Source organism: Betta splendens, chromosome 13 (genome assembly GCF_900634795.4).
Source record: "Betta splendens chromosome 13, fBetSpl5.4, whole genome shotgun sequence".
NCBI lineage: Eukaryota > Metazoa > Chordata > Actinopteri > Anabantiformes > Osphronemidae > Betta > Betta splendens.
Window position 1 is genome coordinate 15,998,382 of NC_040893.2, and position 27,399 is coordinate 16,025,780.

The window sequence follows — 27,399 nt, forward strand, 5'->3', positions numbered from 1 at the left end:
ATTTAATATTTGAAACCATAACACACAGCACAGTTTATTGAAATGATTTCTCACATCTCAACAGCACGGTATCACAGCATGCGTGGATGCAAATCACATCACATTCTTTTATTTCACACTTACTCTAAACAGAAGGAGACATTTGTGTAGAGCTCTTCTTCAGTGGCGCAGTGTTAACGCTCGGACGCTCAGTTTCAAACGTGGTGATTCATAATTACACTCATAAAACACAGCATTGCTTGCTCAAAACCTGCTCAGCAGCTCTGCAGTGAAGCTACAGGCGAGTTAAAAAAGACTGTTGGTGAAGGCATTTGTGTGAACTGATCTTCTTCATTCGTCTTAACAAAACGTGATTGGACACAAATGCAGCGTTTTACCCAGTCAGTGTTTGAGCTTCGTCCCCGCGTGGAGGAATGTTCACTAGACCACCACCAGGGGGAGTCAAGTTTTTTCAAAGTACCTCTGACTGGTCCCTGCACAGTTCAAGGTTTTGTAGAGAACGTGGATCCGGCCGTAGCACAATGATTCACAGGGAAAATATGAAGACGAAAAGCTCCAGCTTCATTCGAACTTGCGCAGGTGGTTGTAGAGAGACTGGACATAGGTGAAAACACACATGGGGTCTGGTTTATGACCCATGATCATCATGTCGTCCACCTCGATCAGCCGATCACAGCCTGCCTTCAGCCTGGGGACACAGAGAATAGGAGCTAACGAGTACAAACCATTAACAGTGGAACCCTGTGAATCTCCTCAATCCTTAAATTGAATCCATGGGAATGACAAACTACCGGTACACGTTTTAATTAGTGCTGCCACTCACTCTGCTGCTCCAAAGGCCAGCTCAAAGTTGTGCTTGCGGTCCTGAGGTGACAGGGAGTCGTAGTCAAACTCTGTGGGGAAGAAGGAATGGACCAGGGCACAGAAAGCCATCCCATCGCTCCAGCTGGACGAGAAGTTCTGGATGTCGATGTTCTGCGGAGACGAACGGCGACACGGAAAAAAAGGCCGTGAGCGTCTCTCCGTGATGGCGTCACGATGCGGCGTCAGGGCGCAGGAAGCGCCGACTTGTAAAAGCGACTGGCAGCTTGCGGGAGCTTCATAAAGTCGCCTCCCCGTCCACCGTCTAGCCTGTAATTATGCTGGACAAAGCAGACGCCCTCTCTGCTCCGTGCGTTTGGCCTTTATTGGTCTGGTGTTTGCCTTGTAAGACACGCAGCGCGTCACAGCGTCAGCCGCGTCTCGTTTTGCCCCGTGCACGCGTGCGTGAGCGCTTTGCTCCCAGCTAATGGAGCCGCGGCGCTGCCCGGTTCCACCGTAAGCGCTGCCACATGGAGCAGACGGCACCGGCTGCCGAGCGGAAAGGGCTCCGAGTGCAGCCGCGAGTGAGGTCACTGCACTTCACAATACATACAGTGTGTGTGACATATTGAAATGAACTGTTTAAGATTCAACTGGGAAAACAAATGGGGACATTTCCGTGTTGCTACGAAACATTATGAATGAATCAATGAATCATTTGCACAAAGGGTTAACATTTACCTGGTAGCCGATGGTCTTGGAACGACACCACTCGAGGAGGATCTGCTTGATGCCGCTGGCGCTGGACACCCCAAAGCTCTGAGACCGCTTCAGTTTGGGCTTAGAGTCCACGGGTTTGAGGCGACTAAAAGGAGGAGGGTTGATTTATACAGTGCAGTCGTGTTCATTCAGACGGCTGCGTCTGCTGCTGCTTCCCTCACATACCTGCTAGTGGCCTCAGGGTCCAGTCTCTCGAATATAGATCGACGAGCCTGGGCGCCGATGCTTCGAGGCAGCGTCTGTGAGCGGTGAAGTTCTCGTCTCCTCTCCCCCATCGGCCCGAATGACCTGTCACTGTAGGCGTCAGTGTCTCTGCACACGTGAAATGCAGGATGGTTGAAAGCACAGCAGCTCCTGTGACAGCTCCTACACGTTGTCCCAGCCGCCTTAACTCACCGCTCGCACTGCTGCAGCCCCGAGTAGCTCACAGACTTAACTGGTGCCGAATTTGTCTTCTCTGCAAGACACATGAAATGTTAATCACATATTGACACTAATGAATCTCGGGACGAGTGTGACGGGCCTCACCGTGAAGGCAGGGGGACCCCAGGGCTCTAATAGGTGTAGGGGTCCATGTTTTCGCAGATGATACTAACAGTAGGAAAGATGGAGATCAGTGAGCTGAGCTGTTTCCAAACCAACTATGATGGATGGCAGTGAGCTGCACCTGGTTGGATGGGAGACTCCTCTGTTGCCTGGGACTGGCCGGTGCTGGTGGCTGTCTGAGCAGGAGCCTCGGTGGCGGGAGCCGGGCCGGAGCCAAAGGGACAGCCGGGGGAGTCGGGGGAGCCCTTGAGTTCTGCCGTCTTGGTGGTGGCGGTGATGGGAAGGTGGGGCATCCGCACGGCGACGGGGGCCGTGTGCTCAAGTGGGAAGTCGTTGGGCGGCGAGACCTTTCCATGTGCAAACACTGATTGCTCTAGTCGGACAGAAAGTTAGCTTCTTAACGTTAAATGTTGCAGCCATTCATTTGTGTGTATTGTAGGTGGAGACCAAAGTAGAGCAAAATGACCCACAGACAGACACCTGGTCAGTAATCTGACATATCTCATCCAAAGGAAATATTATATTTCATGTTAGTTTTTCCCACAAACTGAACTTCAAGAATAACCTGAAACATTTAAAGGCACTTTTTATCAAGGACAAACTGGTTGCAGTACCTGTTGCAGCAGCATGTCCATTGTGTGTGGGGGCAGGGTCCACTTCTATGGGCTCTTCCCGCTCAGTACTCTGAAACACACAGAGTCCTAGTTAACACCACACATGCACCTTTTACTGCTTTAAAGAAGCATGAAGTCATTCGACCTTCACTGGCGGCCAGTTAGAGGCTGTGGAGTTCCCCTACATGACCTGCCGGGAAGCGTCAAGAGCAAGCGGGCACCTGGTGAATTAATCACCGATCCACTATTATTTCTAATCACCACCGGGAATAAAACCTGTACATGTTCACCATGTTAATGAGTCTGATTCATGTTTACGTGTGTTCTGTTTGGGCCACAGACGCAGCACACCATGTTCCTCGGCCCAAACACATCCAGATATCTGTAGTCCATTTGCACATTGTTGAACCATTCCACTCGTTTTGGGTGGAATGAAAGAAGCCGGCAAATCGGCCTGGAACGACGCCTGGCGGCGTGGACTTCAGAGGAGCGTTGCGCCGTAGGTGAGAAACACCAGGGCTGCTCTGCTTCGTGTCTGCCTGCTCTGTGATAAGACCGGGGAAGTCCTCGTGTTGCCTCATTCCTGTTACTGACTCAGGGAAACGAGCGCCGTAGAAATCTGTTGGGGGATGGAGCTCTGATGCCGAGCATCATCAGCGTGTGAGTGCCTCTACTTCCTGTGTCCACGGTCACGTTTCTCTCCACAAACACAATCGCATGGAGCCAGCGGGTCACGGGCGCCGCTGACCCACATCGGCTGTAGGCCGAGCTGCCACTTTCCATGTGATAGCTGAGATAGTCGGGATCAACAAAGCTAAGGTCAACAGCGGTGAACCCATGGTCCCACTTTATCTGTGTTGGCCTGACAGACCCAGGAACAGTGACAGTAAATGAACAGCTGCTTGCGTTTCACACTTGGCTGTCACAGTGAAATTGAATAGACGACGCTGATTTCCGCGCTGTGTTTCGCCGAGAACATTTTTTCGCCACTGATGCATCGATTCAGTGTTTGGAGGAACGTCCGCGCGGCTGGAAGCCGACCACGACATCTGGTCAGAAACCACAAGATGAACAGGCCGAGCAGGAAAACAACAGGAACAATTCAGCATCATTTTACAAAAAGCAGAATCCGACACAAAGTAGAAACATGAGGTTTGTTTTCTTAGTAAATGGATTGTAGCTGCACGTTTTAAACCCTTCTGTGCAAACTGTAAAATGTGCCAAACGTCAGATAATAATGTCAGATGTATGTCTGCATCACTTTACCTTCAAAGCAGTAAAAACTAATAAATATGTGTCTTGGTGTTTAATTAACATGCTAGATGGAACATTTAAACTTACAGATGGCTTTGGTTTCATCTAAGGTTTCTGCCTCCTTCACAATACGATGAGTGACTCCCATTTAAAACAGAAACGTCTCAGGGTTATTCATTAGGAGACGACTGAACGAAGGCCTCAGTGTGGTGGACGTTGTAGAACAAACAGCTGCTCCTGCTGTTTTTTTCCTATGGGAACGCTGCTGGGTCGTGTGTGTATTGAAGGCCAGAGTGATAGTGTGCCTATCGGATGTTATAGATGGACAATGGCACCGGAGAATGAAGGAGAGACGGAGGGCAGGAGCGCTCGTATGCTGCACGGTGGGAAAGGCACCAGCGAAGCAGGCTGGGTCGGGGAAACAGCTGTCCAGCAGGAGGAGGGAGGCAAACTGCAGAATGTCTGGGTTTGGGGAGTGGAGCCGTTCTGGCTTCAGTTCTCAGATCAACAGATGACCACTCGGGTCAGAGGAGGAAACCTGAGCTGGAGCTGCGGAGGTTCCCGTAAACTCTCTTCTATCTCAAGGACTTACAGTATTTGCTGGCAGAACAAGGTGCACGCAACACTTAACACGACACGAACCCACAACAGACCTCCGGACCTGATAAACACATTTGGTTAAATTCACTAGGCTGCCACTGTTTTCTGCCCTTTAAGACTTGAAGCAATGTTCTTCTTTATCTGTCCGTACTGATCTATTCTTCCCGTTTAAAGTTTAAACAATTCCGTCATAAAAGTGTGAAAATCTGTGGTTGTTACTTAAGGTGCACTTCACCCACTGCTAAGAGCCGCCAGCATTATCTGATGTGCTATCGCAGCTAGGACTAGAATAGACGTGCACTTCTTTATTGGGCCATTACTTTCACTAAGGGAATACTGGGTGTTTGTACTTCAGTCAACAGTCAAGTAGAAGCAGACAAAACTCCCGTCTCCTTCAGGGAACAACAAGTCCTGTGCTCCCCAAGAGTGCGTCATTGCATTAAGAGCCGAGGAATTGAAGTGTTTGGACAGAATGTGAGTGAAACTGGGTAGAAAATTGTGAACAGTCCCGAGGATTAAGATGGAAACAGAGAAGAACGACCAAGAAGAGATACACAGTGAGGCCAAAACTGGACAAACGTCACATCTGCTCTGAATCCCCCACACTCTGTTCAACTTCCCACATAAAACCATGACAACATGGCTAATAGGATAAATCATAACATCATTTAAACATCAGTAAACTGTGTACATCTACTGTGTGCTGTATATACACCATAACTGTTCCTCTGTGCAAACACTGCAGTCCTGGCTGCTCTGTGGAAACAGGAGGAGGTGCGAGGAGCTGGGTGAGCACCACATCCTGTGTTTAGGCAGAAGACATTGTTAAGTTGTCAGAGGCGTCTCCATCACTGACACTTTAAGAGGCATTGTTGGGGGGGGGGCGGTGTGGGCAGGATTGAGCTGCCGGAGGCTGAGCATGTGATGAGAGGCAGCTTCACGATTGCTTCTATAGCAGCTGTTCACCCTCTGTCTGTTCTTTAAGCATCCTGTAAATGCCTGAAGATGCACATGCTCATATTAGGCACCTGACAGTGATTTCAAAGTAAAACACAACATAAAACATGAAGTAAGGAAGAAGGCCCATGCGTTATACACACTGCTACAGTATCAGTTCTCCTCAGGAATCAGAGGAAACAGACACAGTATTGACAAAGAGCTGCTTCTCTCTAATTCCCAAAAAGGAGGAATCCACTCAGAGGAAGAGATACGCAATCAAACCACCTGTTCTGCAGAATACAGTACATTCACGCAACATGCAATTTCTCTTTCTCAAAAAAAAAAAAAATACTGAGAGGGAGCAGCACTTTCTGCTGAGAGTGGAAAACACGGGCAGCCTTTGAACGCAGACGACATAAACACCAAATTGTACAGTAGGTGAGAGACGCTGCACAGGGAAAAGTTCTCAGACTGTGTAAACACAGTTTGGCTGAATGTATGTTACACTTTTGTGCTTCTCTGCAAACTGCACCTTAAAGCTCTGAGTTAATTCATGTTTTTGAGTCCACAACATTCTGCATTTCTCCCTGTTTATAGTGGGGGAATCAGAGCAGCAGTTAGACAATGGATCAGTCACTTCAGGCTCAGTTTTCTCCCTTTTAGGAGATAATAAACTACATGTTTATTAAGCCAACGCTATAAAAACGTTTGTGTTGCACTGAACATTGTATAATAGTTTGTAACCATGAGCTAAATACTAACCGGCTGCTGTGTCTGGGTACAGACAAACAGTCTGGTGGAGGCCTGTGATACTTCAGGCCACAGAGGAATATGTCCTGTTAGAAATATGTTCCTGGAGAAAGATAATTTGTCACTCAACCGTCCTGTCTTCCTTATACAGACTCCTTCATCCTCCTCTCACCTCCTTTATTCCTGGCAGTGAGGCAGAGGAACCCAGTAGAGACATGGGGGAGTGTGACTTGTTGGTTTCTGTTGGGTGAGAGGTCAAGGAACACAGAACCCCCCCCATTCTAAGAAACAGCTGATTAAACAGAGCAGGTGGTCTGTGTATATGTGCAGGCCGCTGCCATGGTTATCTCAGACCGGCATCCCATCCAAAACACTGTGTTGTTGGAGGAATATTCATTGTAGGACCTTTTTAGCGTTGCCACTCTTGATCATAACGAGCAAAACATCAATTAAAACTAATTATTTTGCCTCTTGCAGGTAGGCGTAAAAGCTGGTCTCCCAGATGTTCTAATACAAGTCCAGACAAGGGCAAATCTGGGACCACAAAGCTTCTATGAAGCTAAATATGTTAAAAAGTGGTAGCTGAAATTCACATATGCTAATTCTAATGGGAGAAAAATGATGAACCGAGTCAATGAGAGCTTCAAAACCACCCAGTGCCATTCAGTGTCCAGAGTGAGTCAATGAAAGCGAAGACGTAATGTCTTCTACTTGTGTTGCTCAGGTTTGATTCATCTGAAATCTTGCACAATCCAAGCTATGATTAAAGGCTCCATGACTTACGAGACATCAGCTGGAGAAAACATTATCACCATCAGCATTGCGCACATAACAGCCCCGAGGCCGGCACGGTCTGTAGCAAACACATAAAAGAGGAGCAGCATCGCCAGAAGACTGCGTCATCCTGAAGCCTGGAAGAACACCAGCTTCCAAATGAGTATTTATAAAGCATTTTATTTGCATGCTGGCTTTGGTTGTGTGTCCAGTGTGGACGCTCAACAAGCGTCATCATGTGTTCTCTGAAGGCTTTTTAAACTTCACCCTCACAGTGATTGACAGGTAAATAAACGGACTCCAGGTCATGTTCTGCTTGAAATGCCCAGAGTAGCAGATGTATTTGCGTTGACCTCCTATGGTGAAAGACTTAATGCCTCAGAACCCGCTCTGCTGCTGTGACCTCGTGTCACCCAACCTCTAAAACCCATTTCCTTAAAGTGCCTTCTGGGCTGTTTTCCAAAACACTGGAACTGAGCGCAGCTAAATGTAATTTGTGAACTATTCCCATGGGTGGACGGAGTTGACGGAAGCATGACAGAATCCATGGTTGGCGCTCTTCTTCCAGTAAGTCTTACTGGTTCTAGAGGGCAGCGGGGCTGAGGGGACTGGTGGGGGCTCCGTCCCATTGACCAGTCAGTTATTAACCTGTTTCCACAGAGATGATGACGGGAACATGCTCTATTGTCTGGAAGTCATTAAGAGAGCCAGGGGTGGGTAGGGAGTGGCCGCATACCTCTGTTAAACCCCCAGCATGAAACACACACACACACACACACACACGCACGCACGCACGCACGCACGCACACTTTAATGTCTTTATCACAGTTAATATTACCTTCAGTAAGAAACAAAAACAAACAGGTGAACAAAGAAAATAACAATAAAGCAATGCAAGAAAGTCAATATTGTATAACATAATGTTTATATAGACTCACTCAAGTGAGTATATTTATAAAAAAATATTAAATTGCTGGCTGTCTCCCTCTTATAGCTTTATTAATAGCCACAAAGGAGGGGTGGGGGGTTGGTGCCAGGAATCCAGCTTTTAAAATGCTGCGGAGCTCTGGGGGGAGAACGGGGGAGGGGTTGAAGGGCAGGGAATGGGCCACCATGGATGGGTTCTGACCATAAAGCTACCAAAAATAAACCTAATAAATAAACAAACAGTCATGATACCAGGCTGCACAATGCAGAGAGTCACTGCTATAGGATCTTTCTGGTCTTAGGAGAGTGAGTACAAACTGATGGACGGTTCATTTGTGCAGAAGTTCGAGCGATTTTCAAATAATAATTCAAAATGCATTTTAATGTGCATTCAAATTCAATTAATTTCAAACGCAGAACTATGAATCAGAACTGGAAGGATTCTAGTTCGCTCATTTGCATTAGGGCTGATTTTGGACTGAGGGAGAGGGGTGTGTAGTAATAATATATGAGCTAAACCAAGCTGCTGCATTATATTAAAGCATGCATTGATCCAATGTGAGTGAGCATGCGTCACCTATGAGCAGAGCCCACGTAGGCATGTGTTAGTGTTTTCCTCTGTTTCCATAGCTTCATGCTAACGGTGGGTCTGTGTACGTGTGTAATAGCAGCACTGCTCCGTCTGGTCTAGGATCAGTACATCTACGTGCCCTGAGCATGCAGCCAATCTCTCAGCCCATTCTGAGACTGTGACTAAGCCAAAACACTGCAGAGGGCCTGCTGCCCGTGAGCGTAGATAAGAAGCAGATAAGATCAAGAGCGAGTTGTGTAATGTTGGAGGGAGTTAAAGCTAATGGGAGGTGAGGCAGGGATGGAGAAGGAGAGAGTATCCGGGGGAGTGAAACCTGTTGGAGTCTGTACCTACACAAGGTGAAAGATCATTATGGTGTAAGTACAGATCATCTAATATCAGCTTAAAGGCTCAGTGTTCACAAATTACTGCTGCTTTTTATAGCTATTAAAGTACAGTATGACATGAAACGACGGTAGCCTCACAGCAGCTATTTACGGGGCAGATAATCCCTAAAATTGAAACCACATTTTCCATAAATCCTGTTGCATCCTCCAGGACCCCATTAACAGTGATTTTGCCGATGCCTAAGCCCTCGCTGAGGTTGCACCACGGTGCTGACTGCAGCAACGAGCTCGGTAACATGATATTAAGCTTTCAGTGAAGCCTCGTGTGAGGATAACTCTGCGCAGGCCGCACTGGGCTGTAAATCAAGCGCACCCAGGCTTCCTGCGTTGATGAGGCCCAATAGTTAACCCTCTGACCCAGTCACACTAATCTAATCTGGTCATCTGCTAATGGACGCACCACTGTTGGGGTGAGTCTGATGCTCTGCAGCAGGACAGGTGTGAGTGAAAACAGAGGCACAGTAGGTGCATTAGCTGCGTTATAAGCTACTAATATGCTTTTGACAAACCACAAGGAATCACACGCGTAAACAACAATCTAACTCGTGACACAACAGCTAAAAAGGTCTCTGCCTCTGGTGAAGTATTTGTTGACATGAGAGAAGTCCAGGAATTGAAGATGAAGTAAAAGGAATGAGGAAAGAAAGAGGACGCTTGATTCTGTTACTCTTAAACACTCGATGTACTCCCAGTGAAGCACATGAACCCACACAAAGGCCCATTGAGACGGCTGCTGTTGTCTGCACGTGTGTGTGTGCTTGAAAGAGGTGAAGGGACTGAGGGGAAGGAGGTTGAGGTCGTCTAAGCCCAGTCTTGACTAATTTCCTTTGACCGAACAAAAGAAAGGACAGAATGAGACCCACTACTGGCTCCTTGCACACCTCGTAAACTAACCTAAACCTTCCAGGTGGTAACAGTGTTTTCTAACTTTAAAATGAATTGAATTAAGCCTTAAACTGGAAGACAAATGTAGAAAACATGATGCGAGTGAGCTTTTGATTTGTGAATGAGGAATGTTGCAGCCGTCTCGATGCCCCGGGCAGATTTTTCTCGTCTCTTCCTCCAACAGTCACGTTACACGCCCCGAGCTTCTCTCCTTCACACCTTGGCCAATATTTAATTTTAATTCACGCCGCGATTTCTCTGCACGGTCTGTGCTGATGCTGTCTCTGTATTCAGCAGCTGGACGTGGACTCAGTGCTTCAAACAGCAGGCGGTCCTGATCTGCAGGTGTGTGTTTAATATGAACCGCGTCATGCAGACGTGCTGCAGGTGTGCTGCACAGGTCAGCGTATGAGCAGGTTCGTGTCCTCGCGACGAAGGTGCACAGTAACAGCTGGCGAGCAGGTCACAGCACATCTGTCTGGCACAGATACTGCGGCTTCAACTCGGCCTCTTCCTCGTGCCTTGCGTCGGACAGACAGGTGAAGCTGTGGCAGGAGGAGCGGCTACTGGCTATGTGGACGAATTAGCGCGCGCGCACACACACACACACACACACACACACACACACACACACACACACACACACACACACACACACACACACACACACACACACACACACTCTGTGTGTGTGCTGGGCTCACAGCGGGGGATCTCCCGTTGCAGACACACACTGAAACAAAGGTGCCGTTGTGTTGTTTCGCTCTGACCACATGATTTCGCAGGAGATAACATTCCTCTGTTGTCTCCACCACATAGTCTGGTAATTACAGATACAGGAGGAACAGCTATTTGCATAACATGTGCGTGTGCTTGTGGCGTCTTGTCTGCATGCGTCCTTGTACCTAACAATTATTTTGATATGAAATATATTTATAAACCTCGCGACACTGGAGTGCATTGAAAGTGTGGTTGGAGCCTGTGTCACTGAATTATTGAGACCTAAATATGTTATAATTTGTGTAATTAAGTGGTACTGTAACACTGCACTTGCTCAACAGCTCGGCCTTAAAATGAAAAATACTGACCTCATAAAAATCTTTCCCCCGTTGGCAGTAAACACTCCAGCTTCCCGCTGTGGCGGTGACGGACGTGTAAAGCAAACTGTTCGACATGTGATTTCACAAGCTCGGTTTCACTGTTTACTTTCGGCAGTAAATTCAACACTAAATATCCGTTGCTGTTATTGTCTGCTGCTGATTGATGCCCAACGATGCTGCAGCTACGGGCTGCGGCTCAGAGGCGGCGTTTGCTGTGAAAGCGTGTGTGGGTTCGTTGGGAAGAATCCTCTGTGTACAGTAGGAAGTGCTGGGTTTCCAAAACACCTTTCAACTAGACCTTCTCTGGCTCAGCTACAGTATTTAGTCCCATTTACTGCGCTGACTGAGCACAGTCAGTGTCAACACTCCAGGAAGAGTGCGGGTACACACAAGGTGCTCACTTCAAACCTGTGCACGTATAATTGAAAGCAGACGCGGCGATCTGATGACACTGATGCACGTGTGCAAAGCCTTAAATGAAGTGTGTAGAATGTAAAATGACAGATGCTGCTGCAAGAAAACTGATGCATTTCTCACATTTTCGCTGTGTGTATTATAAAGCGCTCGATATTTGCCTCCATTCTTTCCACTGCGAGATCGCCGCCTCCCTGCTCAGCTCCTCAGCTCACAGAAACACACTACAATGCTAAATCACCCAGCAATAGGGGTCGTCGAGCAGGGAATAGAAAGTCGTGGCCGCGCGATGGGCTCTGCCCCGTTTTTCTATTTGGACAAAGGAGCGTTTGACGCGAGCCAGAAGTCTCCTTCTGCTCTGGAAAACTCATCAATCTGTGATCAGCACAAGCCAGAAGCGCCGCACGCTTAGCATCAGCTGGCTGAGTAATAATGCAACCGCAGGATGGAGAGAAGCCAGGAGATGCTTTTGAGTTTCATCAGAAGACGAGCCAGAGGAGGAAACCAATGTACCTACGCCATGACGTCAACGGAGAGATTTACTGTAAGCTCAGATCCAAATGACAAATGCCTTTGGCCTTTATCCTAATGTGACAGAAAAAACATATTCCTAGTAATAATTCTTGTCTTCGCTCATCGCTGATGATGTCAGCAGACAAAGCACAAGACCGTTTTGGATTCAGCCGTTAATGTTTCAAAGCGTCTGCTGTCGAGGAACTTGAACCGGGCTTCACTTTCAGCTTGATCTTTAAATTTATCCGGCAAAGTTTATAAAGACTTTCACAACATCTGTGGTTCAAAACCGAAGCTTGTAATCAGTGAAGCGCGGCTACACTATAATAAAGAGCCCAGAAACTGGACCCATGAGGTTTGCGCAGGATGGCAGCGATGATGACTGACCTGGTCCCACATTTCACAATGCTGATTTCACATATTTGATTCAGGTCTGAAAAAACCACTCAACCGCACTAACCTCACCTCCCTGGAGGCTGCTTGACTCATGTTACTGTACTTCATAAATCCTTACGCATCCTGGTTCAGGCCTTGTGCAACCGTGGTGACACAGCCAGCACCGACACATACCCGGCCTTTTGTCACAGCAGTCCAGTTCCCAACCCTGACATAATATCACCATTACGCAATTACCTCCTCAGCTATTGTATAATGAACACATGATGGACTGTGTGTATGAAGGGAAGCACTGATGTAAAGCGCCTCCACTGTCTCCTCCACCCACACATGCAGACGTACTCACGTTGGTCTTGCTGGACAGGGCGAACGTGGCCCGGCTGGAGAAGCGGGCGGTGGAGGGGCTGCTGCTGGACACGGGGCCAGTCACCATGGAGGAAACCCGGGAGCCGGCAGGTGGGCTGCTGGGGTTGGAGGCGGGCGAGAAGGCGGCGGGGGGGGAGGCTGGACCTGACTGACCGCTGAGGCTGCTGTAGGTCTGGGCCTGGTTCCCCAGAGTCTGGATGTGCAGGTGAGCTTGGCTCTGAGCCTGAGCCCTCGCGTGGACCACCTCCTTCACCTCCTCGTGGTTCTCCTGGATGTCATTGAGGTGGTTCTTGTGATTCCGAATGTGGTCGTGGTTGTTGTTGAGCAAACCGGCCCCGCTGAGCAGCTCCACCTGTCGCGTCAGAGCCTCCAGCTGGTTCCGGAGCTGGCGGTTCTCCTGCTGCAGCTGGGCCACCGCTCGGCCCAGCGGGCCGCTCAGGTTGGCGGCGTCCTCCAGGCGCCGCTCCATGCCCAGCTTGAAGGCGCTGACGTCCACGTGGATCTCGCGGATGGCGTCGCGCAGGGTGCTCTCGTAGCGCGCCAGAGCGCCGCACACCGTCTCCCCCTCTGGGGAGGGGGGCCGGGGGTGACACAGGTCCCCCATGTCAGCCAGGGCCGGGGCCTCCATCGTGCTCCGCTCAGTCAGTGAATGGGTCGCTGTGCTGAGCTTTATCCCCACTAGTTGCGAGTGATGCCCTGCGTGGGTTAGAGCAAAACAACACAGTTCACAGCTCAAACTGATTCACCGACTCACTTGACTCATGAATCCCATGAACACAGAACACAAACCCCACGTCTCCGGGTCTCCCAGCCAAGCAAACAGTGAGGTGATCCTGTCACAGATGCAGCAGACCTACCTCAGCCTCGCTCTGTGCTGCGACTCACCGCTGCGTGAGCTCTGGTTTGTCTGAGCCCTCAGGATGAGCGCTCCTCTCCCGTGGCCGGGGGGAGGGAGCAGAGAGGAGGAGGCGGTGGCGGAGGAGTGGGGAACTAACCAAAGAGTAGTAACTGTGAGCGAGGGGAGGGTGAAGGGCGGACGGAGCCTTTCAGATCCTCGTGCTGTGTAAACTCCTGGATGAAGTCTCCTCCCCTTTTCAAGCAGCTCTCGTTCTGACTGCACGTCATTCTCCCCCGTTCCTCCCTCATTGTACTCACTGACTCTATCGCTCAGCTGCTCTGTCTGCTCTAACTCTCCAATGACTTCCCTGCCTGTGTTCACCTGAGGGTCCTCCGCCCAACATGACACCTGCAGCTCTGAGCCGCACTGCACTGCTGGAGGTCAGACACCAGATCCAAGTCGACCTCACTCCAACACACCATCAGCCGTAGCCAACTACTTATTCAACCCCTAAAAGACTGTGTGTATGACTATTAGAATGATCTGTTCATGAACATGTCAGTCTGCATTCACAGTGCTGATGTATGGAGCATCATTGCATTATTGTGATGGTCCTGGCTCAGCACCGCCTGTCTTAGACTGTGTCTTAAGGCCACAGCTCTGCACTCTGATCTCTCCCATCTGCCCCGGCTGTGAACCTTGCTATGATATCTTTCTTACTTGTCTGTGTTTTCTTTCCTTTCTCCCCAGTTTGTCTGTTCAGTAAAACAGATAAAAAACCTCCTGTCTTTCAGTCTTACTGACAATTATAAAACCACTGCATATTCCCTGCTGTGCACCTGTACATGCGCTGCCAGAGCATCAACCAGCTGTGTGTAAGATAACACACAACAACAATTGATCCTGTTCGTCCAGGTCCATATTTTTTCACTTGGATACACTATTTACTGCTTATTATTAATATTATTATGCTTCATTGTCTTCCGTGCACAGGATAAGACAGTAAGAGAGTACTGTAGTCTGCTGAGGACCACCACCCTCCCCCTTGTAACTGGACCCCAACAGAGCAAACATTCCACACCAGGCTCTTTGTGTGTGTGTGTGTGTGTGTGTGGACATTCCACCCTCCAGCTTACTGTCAACAGCGAGTGTGTGTTAGAGTGTGCGGGTCTGTGGTGCAGCAGTGGACCTGGAAGATGCAGAGGAGGTTTAGGGTGAGATGATTTACTGGAGGATGGGCGCCCCACCTCTCTGTGTGTTTTACAGAAACACACAGAGAAACACACACACACACACACACACACACACACACACACACACACACACACACACACACACACACACACACACACACACACACACACACACACACACACACACACACCCCTAAAAGGTTTTCAGAGTCTGCTGGGGACAGTACCAGACACAGACGGCAAATGAAAAGTGCTGAGGTCGGAGGTCACGAGTATCAGCTTCATCACTCATCTGAGGTTCTTATCCCAGCGGGTGTTCACTGTTCTCATACTGAACTTTCCATTTGCCCTTAGACACACCTACATAAATAGATATGTTCCACGCAAGTGCACAACAAAAACGATAACGTCTCTGGACACCAGTGTCCAAAGTTCTCTAGCAACGCCTGTGGCCTGCTGCCTTCTGTTGTTATTAGAACATCATAGGGATAATTTGACTCAGTATGAGAGCAATCAGATCATGTGCACTCGTATGGAAACATAAATAGAAAGACGTCAGTACATGTTACAGAAAATACTGCACAGTCCGATCCATTTAAGTATTTTGATTGCTACACAATTTTCAGAAATGTGGCTCCTAGTCATCAGTTTGCTGTTTTAGTAAGTTTAATTCATTTAATTAAACATCATGTTTCAGCCAAATTATATTAAAACCAAATTTTTTCTAATTTTCCTTGGGGCCTCAGAAAGGTACCTTGGACCCTTGGACCCTATTTTGAGTAATGCTCCTTTCCAGTAACAGTGAGTCAGCAGGTTATGTGGTACGACCTGCATGAGCTGGAGTGGTATTACACAAAACCTTCAGCCGTCGTCACAACAATACATCTCTCTTCCAGCCCAACCTCCCACCATCCGAGCTGAGCTTTCTCATCGTTTTGAAAATGACCAAATATGTTTTGATAGTCTGACCCTGGCTGCCTCCGTATGGAGCTAAGGCTGTAAACGTCCTGTGTGATTACTGAAGAGGGGACGTCCAACACTTTGATTTTCTCCTCATCTGGAGAGGATTAACTTAGGGTTAGAGTAAAACCATTTGTTGATAGCCAGAGACATTCGCAAACACACTTTTACCTCTGTGGAACTGATGAAGTGTGGATTAGGTCATGAAGTAGAGTGGAAAACATTTAACACACAGATCCACACAAATGCATCACAGTCCATCACGAAAGAAAAGGAGAGGGAGTAGACATCAGCTGTTAAATTAGTCAGCACAGACTGGAAAGCAAAAAGGTCCCAGAGCTGGAATCAGAAGAACTGTAAACCCACCAGTAAAATAAGAACTGCCACAGTGCTCATGAGCAAGGCCCCGAAGAAGAGTAACGCCTTGTTTTTTGTATCTGCTTCTTTGCAGATTTGCCTGTGTTGTACTCATGAACTCATGATCTCTGACAGCGGTAATGACTTATAAATGTTGCACAAGGAAAGAAACACTGGTCGAACCGGTGATGCTGCAAATGTTCAGGAAAACACGGTGACCACATGACAGAACAGCTCATAAAACGTCACCATACAAAGACACAAGTCCAAAGCACAGCTTTGCATTGACAGGACCATTGACTTGTACTGTGTTTTTGTTTTGAATGTACAGTTCCCTGACGCTGCAGCTCTGTACTGTCCTTGGAACATCCAAAGGTAGAGTTTCTATGTCGGATTCGCTCTTACAGTAGTTGTTGTTGTTGACCTGACCTTTTAGTGCCACATTTTCAAATTTACATCCTTTCAGGAAACATGGAAATGTAAGATGTAAATACACCATGGATGTATGTAAATCATATCTTTTCAGTAAGAACTCTCCTTTGAAACACTAACAATGCTTTTTCCTCATTTTTGAGAAAAGCGCCAAATGGTTTTAATTTCAACACATTTTATGGCTTCAGTTTACAGCAGAGAATAAATAATGTCAGACAGATGGAAGGAATATGTAGTTTATAATTAAGTTGTTAATTATAGGTATGAGAGTATGAACACAGTGAAACTGTACGGCTGAAGATGCCAAACCTAACCACACACCTCTGCAGCCCTCTTTAATTTCCCTCCGTCATCCCCCACGTCCCCCTGTATCTGTTTAAGAGGGTTGGGGTCAGCGCGGGGGGATCCTCGTCTGTTCCACACACCGACGGCTGCTTACAGGCTGTAAACATTAACAAGAGGGCTCCGAGTTCAGGCCCGAGGAGCAGATGGACGTCACCGCTGCTTTAAACAGAACACAAACATGTCTGCGCTGCCTGGAACCACCATAAACACAGACGCACAGATGCAAACACTGGGAGCAGGAAGTGGGACCTCAGCCACAAGCGAAACACTGGCTTTAGTCTGAAGAGAGTCACTCAACGCGCAGGTTAAACGATGCTGCTCCCAGGTGATGCTACAGTAGCTCTCTCCATCAGCTACAGTAAGAAGCACGCAGTCAATCTAATTTTCACATTTCTCATCATAATTTCGAAATACATATTTTCTCAGTAAATGTGCTTTCTCCATCTGAATTTTAAATAAGTTTATTAAAAGATCAACCTGTATCAAAATTACAACGATGTCCAACTGAACTTATTTATAAATAATTTAAAAGTGAATGGGTTTGTGTAATACTGACATGCATTAACACTAAAGCTGCGTGTGTTTCTACACGTTTATGATGGTGTCTGTGTTGCGGTGCTTGTCTTAGGTTCCCAGTCTGATCCTTTGATCCCACTGCGTCCACACAGACCTGCTGGTAACTTAAACTCAGTGGAAATTGCACATCAGAGGCAGCGAATCTCTATTAATGTGTCTGTGCAGCAAACCACTGGCCACATAGTTAAGCAGTGCAGGCGTAATGAAGATCCGCCTTCAGCTGGTGGAAAGTTCACTATCTCAGACTGTGTTCAGGGCACGTGTCTCAATATCTGTGCTTCACTGCGTCTGTGGTTTCAAAGCTTCTTTTCTCCCCCATCATCTTTTCCCCATTTTCTCCTCACCACACTTACTTCACTTTGCCTCGATGTTCCTCCTTCACTTTCTGCCTCTCGACTGCAGCTCGGATCTCAGCATTCCTGTGATGTCTGAATAATAAACAGCTCTAATGACGGCGTGACTGTCTGGCTTGTCTCTCCTGAGGTGTTGTGACACATCGGGGGTAACACCAGACTGATTTTCAACAAAAAGGGTGTTTAAAAAAGCAAAGATGCTAATTGCCGTCACTGTTCTGAATGAGAGACCTCGACTCACTCAGCTTATGTTCTCACTCACCTCCGGAGCCTGCCAGTTTCTCCCACAGGGTCATGTTGCATGAAGTGTCAAAAAAGAAAAAAAAAAACGTAACTGCGCTGCAGCAGCTTGGCGGCGATGAGCTCATGCGAGCGGCTTCGGGCCTGGCTGACGAGCTGCTCCTGTCAGCCAGCAGCTTTGGACTCTTAGGGTTTTCATGTTGAAACATCAGAGTTGCATAAGAGTGAGTGAAATATGATTTATACAGTGCAACAAACCCGCATTTAAGTCAGATCATAAAACGTGGATGTGTCACTGCACAGCTATGCAGAGACACTCATGAAAACACTGTAAGAAAATAACTGGATCCGTTCACGGGGGAATTTCATGGTTGTGTTTTAAGAGAAACTGTTGCCATAAGAGTTTGTGCAGACATTTGTGTCGCGCTAGCGTAAACACAAAGTCATTCAGTTTATGCGTTGACAATGTAGAGACAAAACTTGGCCAGGAATGGAATTATTTTTAACTTTCGTAAGTGATACTGGCCCTGCAGGGACCGGCGTGCGTGAGTCCTCATTGTGTGTGATACCTCTGTAATGGCTGCGTCCAGTTCCAAGGCCGACACTTAACCTCGTGCGCACACACACGCTTGTGAATGCTCCCGTGGCAGGACCGGGTTTCACAGTCACAACGATGCTGGCGTCCACTGAGGGGAAGAAGTAAGTAGCAGTGGGTCAGATTAGGAAGAGGATCCATGGCTACGCCGCTGTGCGTCGTAAACTGTTGTTTGTTGATGGCAGCACAAGAACAGGTCAACAGCATCTGAACCCCCAGCTGCCTCTGCATGTAGAGCTCTGGGGGGACAGAGTGGAAATAAATGACATCTGCACACACACATCAATTTGTTCTCGAGTTACCAATGGGTCACCAATAAACATACACAGACTGGAGGCAAATGGGGGGGGGGTGCCATGCACCCTACACATAATAATTAAAGTCACTGTGTCGTTGTACATGGGTTTCAATGTTCCTGCATTTCAATTTCTGTCTTATATTATTGTTGAATGAAAGTGTAAACAGGCTGACAGACAGTCTAAACAACAGAAAGCTGTGTGAGCCAAGGCTGACAAGCTGTCCTCAAAAACAGGTGGGAGCTCCAGAAACAGGCCCATTGTTGAGGCAGACGTTCACTGTGACGAAGACAACACACAACCTGGAAGCTGACTGACGGAGGGACAGCAACTGAAATGACTCATCATCAACCTGGGAACAGAGGAGGAGGCAGAGAAAGAGTTTAATTAGATAAAGTAAAACCAGGTGTGCGTGTGTGTGTGTGTGGGGGGGGGGGGGGGGCAGCTAAATGGACTATGACTAGAACAGCAAACTCCAGTTAAGATTGGACAGGTTGTGAATGTTGCTGTAAGACTATTTGCATCCAAAAGCTAAGAGCTGGTTCGTTTATGTAATAGGGAAATGAAAACACAAAGACAAATAGCATGAGAGCAACAGCTTTCTATTATGTTTCAAGCCTGTGTGTGAAAACGCCAAGAAAGAAAACTGCAAATTAAAGGCAAATCACACAATGGCGATTACACATGCAAACAATTATTGCCTCACCATTTGTTTTTCACTGACATCAGTTTGTTTACTTAAAAATAGAATAGTTCTACTTGTGTGTATTTCCAGCGCTAGTTTGTTAATGAAATGGCATTAAAATAGATTAAATTGGTTTTTGGTTAGAAAGCAGACTGCGAAACCGATGTTGCGTTGATTCCTCTGCAGCAACGGAACTTTATAACAAACATTATGAAGTCAAATGGAAAAGAAATAAATATTATTAGACAGCTGCCAGATCAGAATAAACAAACAAGCATTTTTACAACATTTCTTTTTATTAACAACAGCCGTTTCTTTATTACCATGTCCGTAAAAAACAGCTGCCAAATGCTGTTTTCTCTGCCAGTCGATTAAGGAGGTTTTTTTAAGTGCTCCAGAAACGTTGTGCGTCCTTGTTACGCCCCTTGTCTAGGAGAATCGAGATGCAACATAATGCACTCCCTCTTTCTGGCAGAGTAAAACCAGAATGATCAGATTTCCACAACGGTCTTTGATTTTCTTCAGAGCTGAACATTATAAGAAAACATTTAATAGCAAAATGGACTTCTCCGTCTTACTGGTTACCTACTGCATGAGTCTATCGATATCTGGTGACACACATTCAATTATGTCTAACATTCAGTCATAACATAAAATGTATTCGTTAATTTAATACTTAATCCCCATTGTTTTATGTTTTTACTACGTCTCTAAGGGATTTTAAGGTCTCCATCCGCCAGTTGTTGCATTTCACATCTGTCTCCTGTCCAGTTGAAAAACAGTCTATATCTCAGGATTTGTGTAATTACTTTCTTCAGCGCGTACCTTAAGTGGTGCCGTATCTCACTTAAGCTCTGCCATAAAGATATCTATGCAATTCCCAAGGCTTGCATGGAAACCTCCCTAAATCCAGCAGCTCTCTGATTAAACTATCAAACCCGCCTCGTCAGCAGGAAGACTGATGTCCAAAAAAAGGCGAGGGTGAAAGATAGACTTAGTTTTTCCGAACAGCATCTCTAGACACGCTGTGCACTATAATTTGAAAGCAGACTACTACTTAAAAAGAATGTATTGCTGATTTTATGAGTAGGTGGTATTCAGCAGGGATCCATACTGGGAGATGATCTAAATAATGGTTCAGAGAAATCATACGTTGTGGTGCTGTGGCATGAACCAGCCACACTGTAAGTCCTGCTGACATCAGGATTAGACTCAGCTTTAATTTGTAATGAGGCAGACAGGCGGGAGCGTGTGCGCGTGCATGTGTGTGTTTGTGTGTTAGATGTCACGGTCAGAGCAGTGCCTCTGCAGTATAACACGGGAAAGGTCAACAGGTCAGATTCCCAGACTGTTAAACAGCAAGAAAGAACATTAGGAGTCATTAGGTTCGCGCTCTGAATATGGGTTTCACACATTTAACACACACACACACACACACACACACACACACACACACACACACACACACACACACACACACACACACACACACACACACACACACACACACACACACACACACACAAAGACGACACAATCCTGATTTATTGGAGCTACACTGTCCTGATAACTTATCCTGAATGAGCTCATTTGTTTTGCAGAAAGACAAAATAGAAAAAAATTCGGTTAATTAGATACAACCCATTGTTGCATAAATCACAGATGTGTGGATTTTCCATTCACACGTCTGTGTCCTCTTTTTTCTGTCAATAAACCAGGGGTGTGTAAATCACAGATTAACTCTTACAGATCACTGCCACACTCACTCAGTCGCAGCTGGTGAACAGTCTGAGCCCAGTACCGTTGGCGTATTTAACATATCTCTTCAGAAACACAAACATGGCAACAGTAGATAGTCTCGTCTTACTTGGAGACAGTCACGTTGAGCAGCGCGGCGCTGGCATTCAGCTGGAAATGTGATACTCACTATAGCAGGCAACTGGCAACATCCTACGAGTCTAAATGGGCCGTTGGGCTGTATTGGGTTTTACAATAAAACTTAATATTTCCTTTTGTAACTTTTGCATCTAATTTTTAGTCACAGTATTTTTAGGCTTTTATAAAGTTAAAAGCGACAAAAAAAGAAAACAAAGAAAGTTGTTGGCATGAGTCACAGAGCATGAGGAAAAACTACCAGAGTCAGAAACCATTATCTGACGCGGCATCCTTCATCATGGTGCAGCGCTGGCCAATCAAACATGCAGCACACACTCCCAGTGGATTACTTTGTAACACGAAGACCATACTCCAACTGTTTACCTTGTGATTGTCCTGGTGAAAGAGATGTAAAAGTTGTGAAATTCTGTCTGCATTTTGAAAACCATTCACCGTCCACACGGCCATTGTCTGAGCAACAACAACACACATTACAAGTAAAAATGAGGCTGTAGTATTAAAATCCTGATCCTGCCAATACAAATGCTCAACTAACCAAAAGTGAATGTGTGTCAAAGACAGGTGATGCTGTTTTACATGATTACGCTCCAGACGTGAAACGGACCATTTTCACGATGGTGGAGTATCTGTCTACACTTGTCTCGCTGGCCTCTCTCTGCTCCTTTTCCCCGTTTAGTCGAGATATAAATCAGAAAGCAGCGGCAGCCTACAGAGGACAGCGGGTCAGTTGAAAAAGTGCTCAAACCTCCAGTGTTTACAGATCCCACCGCGAGGATTAAATTACTCCTTCACAGAGATACAGCCATGTGACGCAAGGTTACTTATTGTCTTGTCTGGACGAGTGTGGGATTGAATTGGATTTATTGGCTCATGGAAACACCCGCAGAGTTTTACAGTATGTTCAACCCTGACGCACCACATTTTGATAAAGTGAGTGCTGGAACTAAATGTAACAGATTCTTCCACGCCACATGTTTGCATGATGTAAAGCAAAGATACACTGAAGAAGAAATGAGTCAGAGCTCGTGCAGTTGTCTGCTCAGTGTCTTGCGTAGCTTATATTTACCATAGCAGGGGGAGATGTCACTGACATTTTTATTTTTATGTAATAAGCAGGTCATGATTGTGAAAGGAGCTTTAGAGACATGTCGTGTTTTACGTGAACACACAGATGAGTAATATTGAGCTAGAAAGAAAGAAATTTGTAGCAGGGGTCTGTGCATCAACTACAGACTGTGGTTATGAAGAGATCCTGATTTGGTGGAGTTTATACACAAACCTGGCACTAGTTGGTTAATTCAAGGAAAAGAACCGTGACTTGGGTAAAGATAAGTGCTTCATTAAGGTTAGAAGGCCTCTGTCGTCACGACTACAACAACAAACACATGTAAATAGATGTGATGAGGTTAGAGCAATTGCCAATTAACTAGTGACCAAAATCACTAGTTGTCAACGCTGAGTTCAAATGCAATAGGTTATAACTGAGGATATGAACGATGTGAAAATGTACTGACAGTTTTCAGTATCAATGGTTTAAATTTTCTCATTTCCCAGAAATCATTACACTGTGACAAGAACGTGTGAGCTAACGCTAACCATGCTAACATCAGCACAGAGCAACATGTTTTCCATCACCTACATTATTACACCCTCCTTATACAGTATAAGTTTGACAGGTGAGGTTCAACCTACTGAAAACCCCGGTGACTCAAACCCAGCTTTCTACGTCCTCTCTGTGGCGCTTTGACGTCTGCTTAAGGTCGACAGCTTTAACAAATCACCTCCTGTGTTTTCAGACATGCTCACAGATTACACGTTCCTCTGCTGCTGCCCGGAGCTGAAGATGTTGTCTTTCCAAGCTCTTTAAGGGAAACAAAGCTAAGTTTGATGGATGTTCTCTAATACGCCTGCTAATTGGCTCTGTGCATGCATGTGTGGCTGATTGTGTGTGGGCCTGGACGGCAAACGGGTGACGTAATGCTGAATCAGTGCCTTGCTGCCAAGAGAGGCCTTGTGGCTTGATGTGTGCTTGTGTGTGTGTGTGTGTGTTTGCAGATTGCAGAGAAAGAACAATTGATGGATATGACTGGGATGTTTTAGGTGACTGACATCATTGTGAACTTACGCACCAGCACATGCAAACACACACGGGCTCCTTCTTGGGAATCAATCATCAGTATCAGTGTGCGTGCAGCTTGGCTCACTGACTGAGGCTTTTAACTTCTGGGAAAAAATGTACTGTGTCTGTGAACGGGTGCTTCCGGTGGTGGAGGAAGTTACTGTTAAAGTAAAAGTAGCGATACCAAATAAAAGTCCTGTATTTGAGCAACGTTAGTTCTCACATTCCACATTATTTGATTTCAGTTAGTGTGTTGTGGTCAGGGGTTTGACTCTCCCTTTCAAGACCCTTGTGGCAAAAAAGGTCACCTATAAAATCTTTGCTTCTTTTGTAAGTTTTTTGTAAGTGAAGACCTTTGTGGCCAAAATGCCCCATTAACTTCAATATAAACCACGTTTTTGACATTATGATCTGGTTTATTACAAGGATTATAAATCAACTAATGCGATAAGTCACCAAAATATCAATAAAGGCAAAGAAACACTGTGGGTTTGTGTACATTTGTCCGTGCGTAAGTAACTTCCCAAAGCTCCATTCAGTTCTTGAGGTCACATCCTGACGGCGGTTCCCAGCATCCTCTCTGCTGTTGACATTAGGGGCCTGTCCACTTCCACACCTATCTAATCCTGACGCCGTCCCACAGAGAACACCCCGTCCAGACCCTCACGGCGCGTCTCCATCTGCCTCCTCACTGTCTCTGATATCACTGTTCTCTGGGGAGCGCATCAGTGTGAGCTCATGGGTTTGGATTTGAAGGTTGACGTCCATGTTTCAGACTAAATACCAATCAGCTGTACTTTATCCATTTTTCCAGGGTGATGAAAATACTAGAAGAACATGGCATTCATTTTTCCACAATAATAGATGGGGAACAGCTGTTGAGTGACGGAAACAGACATGAGGATTGTTCTTAGTTTGGACAGCTTCAGTTTTAAGCAGGCAGCTGTGGACACTGGCCCCTCCTGCACCCAGACTTTAAATCTATTAACTACTTAGAAAGGACACTTTATTAGGTACATCTGTACAGTCCCATTCAATTCAACTGAGGCTAGACTGAATGTTTGAGCTGTAATGTCAGTAGATGGCTTTAATATTAAAATAACTAACCATCCAAAACTAGAATTAATGGCAGAGCTCTTTTTGATTGAATTAGACTGTCTGTCCAGGTGTACCTAATGAACTGGCCCGTCAGTGTAAGCACAGAGGTTCTGAATATAAAAAAATTAGAAAGCATGGTAGAAATGAGACAATGCTTTGTAATGTAATATGCATTTGCTGGTTCCAGGCCTATTGTGTAGCCTGTGGTCTCAGGAGTTTGGCCTCTGTCTCTTTTCTGAGTTTACATCCTCCCCCAGTTAAAATCCTACTACTTCTTGTCTCACACCTACCTCCTGTCTTTTCACTTCACACACTAGTAGTTTTCAGCGCGTTCAATCAGAAAGCAGTAAAAAACAAGAAAGTAAAAGGGAATTGAGGCAGTAGGCTGTTTAACTTGAACCAGGTGTGGGCAAAGAAGAGGCTTCTTTGTGCTTTTGAAGGCTAAAGATGGAGGATGCAGTGAAAATAAACCAAACAAGGTCTCCATACCTGCGTAGACACGTGATATTTTTGATAAACACAAATTCCTCTGCTCTCATCTCATGTTGTTACTCTTTTTAACCCTCCCTGAAAATCTATGACACACCTTATCCTCCCCTGTGCTCTGCCTGGATCAGTTCAAATCCCAGATTTCCATCATCACTCCCTTTTCTCTGCTCTGCATCAGCTTTCGTCTTCACCAGGCTGTCACACCACATCTCTCACCTTTTCTTCCCCTCACCCTCCTCCTACTACCTCGTCTTCAACAAAGGACCCTGTACTCATCCTAGGCAAATGTCAAATCTTCATTCATCCTCCTGTGTTACTGTTATAGCTTTCCATTCTCATTTATGCAGTTTACATGGATAGCGGCAGATGTGTGAATGCTGAATGAATCCCAGAAAGAAGGAACTATGGCCAGTAGGTAACTAGGGTAATCCATCTATGATATCAACTGACGATGACATCTGTTGAATGCTCTCCTGTGAAAAATCAATTTCTCCCTCCATCAGCTGCACATGCATCTGATTGAACAACTGCTCTGTAGTGTCAGTGACATCATGATTTGGCTGCTGTCCCATGGTCCTGTTTATGTACGAGAGGTTCCCATGGAAACCCTGATGTCATGGTGGTTTTGTCCATGGTGTTCTCAGGGCTGTTTTTGGTAAAATGCGATGTCTGTTAACACATAGTCAGGCAGTAACTGTGCTGCGTGTCAGCAGACCGGGATCACAGCCAGCAGGTACTGTAGCCTACCTGTCAACCTGCAGCCTCAAACAACGAGCGGCCTGTCACCATTTGGTGCAGTACATGTTTTTGTTTCTCACTGCTGGTTACTAGGCAAAGACATCAGACCGATATATGTATATTATAACAGTGCACCAGCTATCAAATCATCATCCATCTGTACAACTAGCAGTTGTTTGTCCATTTGGACATTGCCCACAAAGGCTCAAGTGAAGCTACAGAAGAATTGCAAAAGAGTACAATTTGCATGCATGAGTGAGTGGCTGTGTGAACTGGGCATCTGTGAAAAATAAACTTATGTAAGGTAGTCATGGAAGCAATCAGCAGGCCTCACAGCTAAACCCTGTCTCTTATGTCATGTACAAATAAGCTGTTTTACTGCCTACACTTTAGCAGCAACATACTGTAATCACTGGCATGTGAATTATAACAGATTTACTAAAGACCTGGACGTTGCTGAATAAAAAAGTAGAATGCAAAGAAGTCGACAGCTGTTAAACAAGACACTAAGATTCATATCTGTGGGTACTTAGATTAATAGACAATGAAAAGAAAGGTTAAAATTAAAAAAACATGTTGGAGTCTGAAGTCACTGTTATCATTTAACACAGTTCATTATTGGTTACCTTTTAGCTTATCTACTTACATTTGAAATTAATTCAAGTGCTTGGCTGAATTTGTGACCTTCCGTGTTCTCAATGTTGGCTAATAATATTAGCACGCTAATACGCTAATCGCGATTAGCATTGCATTTTAACACCTGAGTCCTGTTGAAACACAATAAAATTACACATTAATAGATATTTACCTTCTGACTGTCATGTTTTTTCTGCAGCAGGCCGATAAACTGCATCCACTACTAAAAACTGCAAAATTGCTCCACACTGGACAACTTCCTGTGTCCATATCATAGTATGTCTGCTATGCCCCGCCCCTTCGCCTTCCTAATTGGTCTGACCAATAGGAATGCAGATCAATCAAGATAGACTGGTTCGTGTACTTGGGAGTATGTAGTCGTTTTACCGCCATGTTGCAAAAAAAACCTATTTCAATTATGATTAACTTTATTAACAAACGGCGCAATCTTCTAAAGAGCTGCTGTTGATCTTTTCGATGCCTATTAGTTCAATGTAATCATTTAAAAAAAATAGAAGGTTTGTCATTTATTTTATTCCAACTATTTTTAGAGGTTTTAGAGTGGAACTTGAATAATGGGCTTTCAGGTAGTCAGTAACACAAAGTCCAATAAATACTAATTTTGCTCCTTGTCCGCTGCATGTCAAATATGCAACTGTTTCCCATCAGCTTTATGAGGTGATAATAGGTGTTTACAGCTTATTGCACTGCACTCAAGGGCCAAAACACAAAACTACTTTTAGTTTAAAAAAAGCATATTAAACTGAACGTATCAGAGGTTTCAGACCATTTAATAGCTGCAATATGTTAACCATGAAAGAGGGAGTGGGGCAGAGTGACTTTGATGAATATTTACATGTTTTCAAGGTTACATCGTCTCGTTTAGGTCTCAGCTGCACTTTGTGCTGCTGCCCAG

At 45.9% G+C, this 27,399-nt stretch overlaps 1 protein-coding gene across 9 annotated transcripts; it reads right to left on the reverse strand.

Annotated features, from left to right (window-relative positions):
• Positions 1–20: 20 nt before the first annotated feature.
• Positions 21–26,764, reverse strand: smtnl (smoothelin, like). Of its 9 annotated transcripts, XM_055514305.1 has the most exons (14): positions 26,656–26,739; positions 19,125–19,174; positions 18,501–18,617; positions 17,692–18,116; positions 16,739–16,921; positions 12,618–13,333; positions 2,742–2,811; positions 2,249–2,500; positions 2,110–2,172; positions 1,978–2,038; positions 1,747–1,893; positions 1,543–1,666; positions 824–975; positions 21–688 (listed from the first exon to the last, which is right to left on the reverse strand). In XM_055514305.1, exons 6-14 carry the CDS (start codon positions 13,263–13,265, stop codon positions 562–564), a joined length of 1,644 nt encoding a protein of 547 aa, XP_055370280.1. In that variant the 5' UTR covers positions 13,266–13,333; positions 16,739–16,921; positions 17,692–18,116; positions 18,501–18,617; positions 19,125–19,174; positions 26,656–26,739; the 3' UTR covers positions 21–561. The 9 variants fall into 9 exon arrangements, with proteins under 9 accessions (XP_055370280.1, XP_055370283.1, XP_040929304.1 ...); XM_055514308.1 differs by having other exon boundaries at positions 16,739–16,859; positions 17,692–17,766; positions 17,954–19,174; positions 26,656–26,764; XM_041073370.2 differs by having other exon boundaries at positions 16,739–16,918; positions 17,692–17,766; positions 17,954–19,174; positions 26,656–26,764.
• Positions 26,765–27,399: the final 635 nt, after the last annotated feature.

Coding starts and splice junctions, on each gene's coding strand:
- smtnl (XM_055514308.1), bottom strand. CDS start 13,265: ATGGAGGCCCCGGCCCTGGCTGACATGGGGGACCTGTGTCACCCCCGG. Junction 1,667..1,746: donor GACCCTGAGGCCACTAGCAG/GTATGTGAGGGA, acceptor TCCTCCTTTTAG/TCGCCTCAAACCCGTGGACT. Junction 689..823: donor CTGGCCTTTGGAGCAGCAGA/GTGAGTGGCAGC, acceptor CTGTGTCCCCAG/GCTGAAGGCAGGCTGTGATC.